The sequence below is a fragment of the Nothoprocta perdicaria genome, unplaced genomic scaffold (assembly GCF_003342845.1).
Source record: "Nothoprocta perdicaria isolate Ctin4 unplaced genomic scaffold, notPer1 scaffold_57, whole genome shotgun sequence".
Classification (NCBI taxonomy): Eukaryota; Metazoa; Chordata; class Aves; order Tinamiformes; family Tinamidae; genus Nothoprocta; species Nothoprocta perdicaria.
In genome coordinates, this window is record NW_020455832.1 from 3,215,735 (window position 1) to 3,222,328 (window position 6,594).

The window sequence follows — 6,594 nt, forward strand, 5'->3', positions numbered from 1 at the left end:
TSAGACAGTAACACAAAGCTTGTGCTGCTGAGATCTGCAGATATAATAAGCAGCCTCTACAGCAATACTTACTAGCAGTAAATACTATATTCTSTAAAGGAAGGGTCTGCAAAATTGCCAAGTAATTTTGGTAAAGAGGGTTTTTTTTTTTTTTTTTCCTCCCCCCTGCAGCCTGTTTGAAGTCAAAAACACTGCAGAAGTGATTTTTTTTTTCCTGAAATATTTTCTTCCATTGGGCTGAGGAAGCCAAAGCAGAAGCAAAAGCAGCACAGACCAAACGAGCAGCACATGGCTTGGACAAAGCATGACTCTTMCCCCCATCCCAACACCCTTACACTGCTTTCCCAGTTAGAGGCTCTCAGCTTGTACCAGCAAACGTGAGATCGCTGGTAGCTCATTTCAAACGTGCACTTAACACCAGGAACACAAGAAAGTGCCACTCAAGAGGTCCTATCTTGTCCCAGTCATGCACCTGTGTATGAGGCACTGATGAAGGAACAGAGGAGGATGTTGTCTCTGTTTGCCCCACRCTGTCTAGGCTCCAGAGAGATGCCTCTTGCTTCCTCACCCTTGGGTTCCTGAAGCCTAGTAAAGCTTCACTAAGAAAACATGGAGCTAATTCCACCACTCCCATAGCTAAGACCAGACACCAGCGCTTACAGCTTAGTTTCTCAAATACATAGGCTTTAAAATTAATCGGAAGCCTAATGTCACCCTAAAGAGAGCCAGTGCACGCTGCAGGCGCTTGCAGGCCACATRGGCTGCCACCCTGAGCTGCACCCAGCAGCCCTGCTAATAGGGCAGAGGCAGCCGTGAACCCCAGAGGCTCTGCAGCCCTGCTCTGAAGACTGCAGAGGAAGGCAAACATCTCTTTTCTTCTTTAAAACATCTCCACAGCAAGGGGCCAATTAAGAGTAGCCTGGTCTTATTAGCCTTTCAAAGGCAAGTATAAATAGGCCCTTATATATTCAAACCAGCAGCAAATGAGTAGGGGAGGTCACAGGATGTTTCCATGGCCATGCAATGTGCTCCTTCCTCCTCCYGGGCTCTGCAGAGAGAAAACTCAAGAAAGTTTAGTTATGGCATCTTCCAATTTGTCTAGTGAGAACTATTCCTACAGCTCAGTTTGCAGCAGATGCGATTCCAAATTTCTTTTCAAAAGCAAGTTCTTAGCCAGTCCTCCCCAAAAAAGAATCTATTTGGTAAAGCAGGTAACAACTTCAGCCTTTAGTTGGTATCAGCACACATATGCACCAAAAATAAATAAATAAATAAATAAATTTAAAAAGACAAACCATTTATAGGAAAGCAGCAGTTTGAGAGGTCAGCCAGAAGATCATGGGCCAGGTGCCTACCACAGTTAAATCCACATCATCTCTTAAACAGTAGCAGCAGAAAAAGGTAAATATTGGAAAATGTAACTCGGGGCATTGAAAGCAACTCTTCAGGCACGTAGAGGAAATAAGGAAAGTCAGCAGCTTGAGGCACAGAGATCAAACTAATTCTCCTAAGCTACACTTTAAAGCTGCACACACAGGCATGGTAGAACCTTGGCTCTCATCGAGCTCTGCCTCTATGAGGGTTTAACTGTAGGGATGAGCTTGCAGCACCCACACATCTGTGGTGTTACCCCCCAGCCAAGGGATCGATTCATTTCCAACAAGTCTACCACAGCGCTTGGGGTAGAATTCGGGTACTTTCAGGAACAAAGTTGTGACCTACAGTGGCASATTTCCATGGTTTTCGTAGATATAAAAACTGTGTCATCCCCTTCCTCACTGAAGGAATAAGCACTAGAGCGTATCAGAAGCATTTCTAAAGCAATTTAAACATAAATTGTAGCTTCCAACCTATTTTTCAACTCCAGCATCAGCATTTTCGGTCCTTCTAACATGACGTTAGTCTGCCTTTTAAGCAAGTTCTACTYTAATTACTACAAGAAAGTCCAGCAGAGCAAGAGATACAAATACTGTAAAGCCTCTGGGAGGCTACAGAGGTTTTGTTTGTTTTTAGCAGCTAGGCATCACACAAATGAAGTGATCAAGGGAAGCCAAATAGCTGAAGGAGGATAAGGAACAACAAAACGCACAGAAGCAGCTGGGAAGAAGAGGCACCTATGGAAGACAAGTGTAAAGGAGGAGCCAGAGATTAAAGGGAGAACGTTGTTGACTCTTCAGCCCAACAGTCCCACACAAAAGCAGCAACAGGTAATACCAAGTTACCCTATGAAAGGGCAAGGCAGTTTTCCCTCCTGCCCAGAGGGATTATCAGCAACAGTAACATACACAGCGGAGTTGTCCTCAGGTCTTCTGGGATTCCTCCCATCCCCTAATCAAAGCTGAGAGTAAAAGGTTCAAAAGAAAAAGAGATTACAGGAAAAACTGTGAGAGGAGTGAGGAAAACCAGCTATGCAGAATTAGGACATTTTCTGACATGGTGGTTTGCACAGAGAGAAGTGGCACTTCATGAACAGAGACAGGAAGAGATAAGCATCAGGCACAGCCTGAATTAATTCTTAGGCAGCTAAAAGGAAAATGGAACAAACAAGAAGTAAGGACATAGCCTCACTGCTACTTTAAATACTAAGCAGCAAAGCTGCCACCCTTTTTCAACAATAACCATGTAATTTCCCTCACTGAGTAGGSAAATAAACTATTTTTTCAGAATCTAGACACTATGCATAGCTTCAATACTACCACCTTGATCTGTCCCCAGCAGCCCYATCCAAACAACAAAAAATTGCTTTCTAAAACAAAAAGCCACAAACAAGTTTCAGACAAAATATATATATATTTTAAAAAAATTTTTACAATAAGTCAGGAAACATAGGAGCTTGCATACAGTTTATTATAATAAGTCAATTCTCAGCTCCCTACAGTTCAGATAACCCTGGTGACAGTGTTTACAACTTCTAATTTTTGCTTTCATAACTTTAAAGCAAACAATACATTTGAGTGTATTTTACTCTGTGCAAAAAAGACAACTTTTGGAATCCTTCAGAAGAAATATCCAAGATTCTGTTTGCTGAGGTCCTTTGTTTCTCGAAGATGATTTATGAGAGTTTGTTTTTCAGATAAAGTGCTCCTGTCCAGCAGAACCCAAAGGCCTTCAAGAGTTCAGAGAGTTATGTTTAGCCCAGATTAAAAAATAATTGGTCATACAAATTCCAGCTTCCCGTGTCCGCTGTACATTCCCCAGTGGACTAGAGAAAGAATTTTGTCATTGCTGAGGTCCGAATGTCTCATTTTATCACAGGTCATGCAGCAGTTCTCGTGACCGGTGACGGGCACCATGCATTCCAGGTCCAGTTTTGCCACCTGCCCTTTTTTTGAATGATGTCCATGAAAACTGTAGTGCAAACGGGAGAGCATTTGCTGCCGTTGATCCTGCAGTCTCTTATTTTCACTCCTGAGCATCCGCAAGGCCAGCATGATAAGGAGCACCAAGATGAGCCCACCAGCTATAGGAACAGCTATTACAGCTGCCCTGAACCACAATTCTTTTGAAGAGGTCAGTTCCTGCACCTTGGCGATGAGATTCCTGCTGTTGTCATGTTGATATCTGCTCCCTTGTCCTGCAAAAGGCAGAAGACACGAAGCTTATTCCAATTGCCACAACTGATTTATATTTAAACAACCTCTTAAACCCCACTCTGACAGGGGTTAAGGAGCCACAGCTACACAATCTGTCATTTCCACAGAAATTTCTCCTATAAATGGAGAGACTCGGCTCTAAGCGTGTTTTATGATACGGAATTTATTACTCCACTAGCTCATCTAACTGCAAATGCCACTGCCATTGCTTCTTAAAAGCAACATCAGGCCGGCAAGACATACCCCCGTTAGTAACACAGACCTAAAAGCTGCTCCAGGCTGCCGCCCGCCTCTCCCACCAGCGTCTCCAGTTACACCAGCAACAAACCCAAGAGCAGGCGCCCGAGGTGCCGGCGCTGGCGGCCCTACCTGCAGCCTCGCCCTTGGCGGGCGCCAGGACCTCGTGCAGGCGCCGGTAATTGCACATGTCCTCGTGGCAGCAGTGCAGCGCAGCAGCGGCGCCGGTGCTGCCCGAGCGGTTGCGGGGCGCCCCGCAGGGCTCCGCGCCGCCCGCCGCCTCCACGCAGCCGTGCGCCAGCGGCGAGTGCGGGTTCTGCGGCGCCAGCAGSCGCGAGAAGCAGGCGCCCACCTCCGACTTGCACATGTAGCCCGTGGCCACGCAGTGGGCGGCGTCGCAGTAGCATCTGATTTCACCTAGAAAGACAAAGAAACRGCGCAAAAGGTAAGAATTCGATCCCTTAAAGTCACTCACTAGCTATTCCACTCATTAGCTGCGGTCAYTGCAAAAAGGAATCAAACTTAGCAGCAGCTTTGGGTTATTCCCCACGGGTCGAGGATCCCAGGGATCCCCAGGATCGCCTCCTTTCTAGCACTGTACAGCACCTACCTCCTTGGAACCTTAATCCCAGCAAACGCCTTGGGGCAGCTCCTATAATTACCAGGACTATGGTGCTTTCAATTAAAGCAAGAACATTGCACTAAGCCAGAGGAAGGTCACTCTGTCTTTTTTTCCTGCAGTCCAAAGAGCTAACAAGATTGTTTTATAGCTATTTCCACTCACTGTCAGCAGTTAAACCACATCTGAAGTGAAATCTCACTTTTTTCTTTTAAGAAATACATACCTTTAAACCTATGGTAAAGTCACATCTACATTTTAAGCGACTACTATAGATTTTTATAAAGACAGCCTTGCACACTTTAACAGGGCAGAAGCACACAACAAAACTTCTATTTTTTCGCTATGTCACACAAATATTTAATCAGAACTGCAGAATTGTTTATTACCTCTCAAAACTGTGCCAAGATTTAAGAGGTTTAACTAACACCTTATAAAGCTATTACCTGGAACTATTACCATCTAAAAATCTCCCCATCAGGAAGGATTTTACTGTGTGAAACTAGGCAACTATTTATGATTTCTTCAGAAAAAAGCTTGGTTTTTTTGGATTTTTTTTCTGTTTGTTTTTTAAAAGCAACTTTTTAGGTAGTATTGTAACACAAACTGCAAACAAATTAATTGTCAATTGCAAAGTAAGTGCCTTCCAGTCCAAATGTAAAGGTACTAAACGGGGTGAAACTGAGAGTATAAAAGTTGCTCTCTGCCCCTGCTCCAATTCTGCCTGCAATCCAACATGCGGTCAAAAGGGGAAACACTTAGACTGAAAATCCTCTACCGGTTGTACGAAAAATCTCTCAGGAAACCTCAAAAATTTCTGAAGGAAGCGATAAAAAAAGTCCCCTTCATAAAACTCTTCATTTTGTGCTCTCCAAACCGCTCTGGTAGGAATTATGCACGTCCTGTGCTGTGGGGAGAACTTGCTCTTTCTAGGCAAACTGGATCTCAACATAGAGCAACTCCGGGGTTAGGAGGAAGCCAGGATTTTGGAGCCCTCGTCAGGAGCAGACAACTCCCCTAATGTATTTGGTGTCCTGGAGATCACAAGAGCACCGAGGCTTTAAGAGCCGATGGAGCTGTCACATCTCGTCCTTTTACAACCCGCTCTCCAAAACGGATCTGCAGGATTCCCCTGTAGCCACCCCATTTGGGGGCTCTCCCCCCGCCAAAGGCATTCCAAAGGCATTCCTAGAAGGTATTCCAAAAGATGAAAAGCCACCTCTGCCAGGTTGCCCTGTACCTCAGCCTCCCCAAAATGCTGCTGGCGGGCTCCAGGCCCGAACTTCCCACTGCTCTTTAACTGCTCCGCTTAACAGAGGCCAAATGATGGAGTGTCTGTCTCCGACTGCGTTAATTCCCCTGGGCTTTCCAAGGAGCCCATTTTTCCAGGATTCGCAGGCATTCCCATYCAGCGGGCTCTGGAAAAGCCTCTTCCCCTCGGTGCTCCACTCGATCAGGCCGGGAGCTCAAGGCTCCCAAGCGGGCTCTCCAAAGCGCGTGCGGGGCAGAACAAGGTGCGGAGGGAAACACCTCCCAGTGACAGCTCGTTCAGGAGCCTAAGCGCAGCACGGGCGGAAAGGGCCGCAAAAGGCACGCTTCTTTTTTAACTATTTCTACAAGCCTGCCTAAAATTCCACGTTTTATTGACCTAAGACAGTCTTCCAAACAAGAGCTGACAGGCTCGTCTGGGGGTTATTGCAACTGCTTTTTTAATTAAAGCCACGTTTTTTGGGGGGGAGGAGAGGGAACAGAACGGACCCTGTATTTCTGCACTAAAACCGCATTTCTGTCAATTCACAGAGTCTCCTCCCGCGCTGCAGAGGGCAGCGAGCGTTTCGCCGCCGCGAACAATGCCCTTCTGTTCCCTCCTCTTTCTTGTTACCGCACGCAGCCCGGGAAGAAAAGCGCCCGTTTTTCGTCAAGATGGCTCCGGGAGCGGCTCTCCCCGCGGGAGCCTCTGGAGCGGGCAGCCCCGCGCCCCGCCGCTGCCCGGCCCCGCTCCCGGCGGCGCCTCCGCCTCACCTCGCGTGAGCAGCACGGCCATGGCGCACAGCTCCAGCTGCAGCCAGACGAAGATGTAGCTGGAGTGGCGATCCATCGACCCGCCCGCCGCGGCGCGCGGCCCCCGCGCCGCTCCGCTCCGGC

At 47.0% G+C, this 6,594-nt stretch overlaps 1 protein-coding gene across 1 annotated transcript; it reads right to left on the reverse strand.

The window, feature by feature from the left end:
- Positions 1-2,819: 2,819 nt before the first annotated feature.
- BAMBI (BMP and activin membrane bound inhibitor) lies at positions 2,820-6,547 on the reverse strand. The gene is made up of 3 exons (XM_026048799.1): positions 6,472-6,547; positions 3,963-4,247; positions 2,820-3,574 (listed from the first exon to the last, which is right to left on the reverse strand). Exons 1-3 carry the CDS (start codon positions 6,545-6,547, stop codon positions 3,156-3,158), a joined length of 780 nt encoding a protein of 259 aa, XP_025904584.1. The 3' UTR covers positions 2,820-3,155.
- Positions 6,548-6,594: the final 47 nt, after the last annotated feature.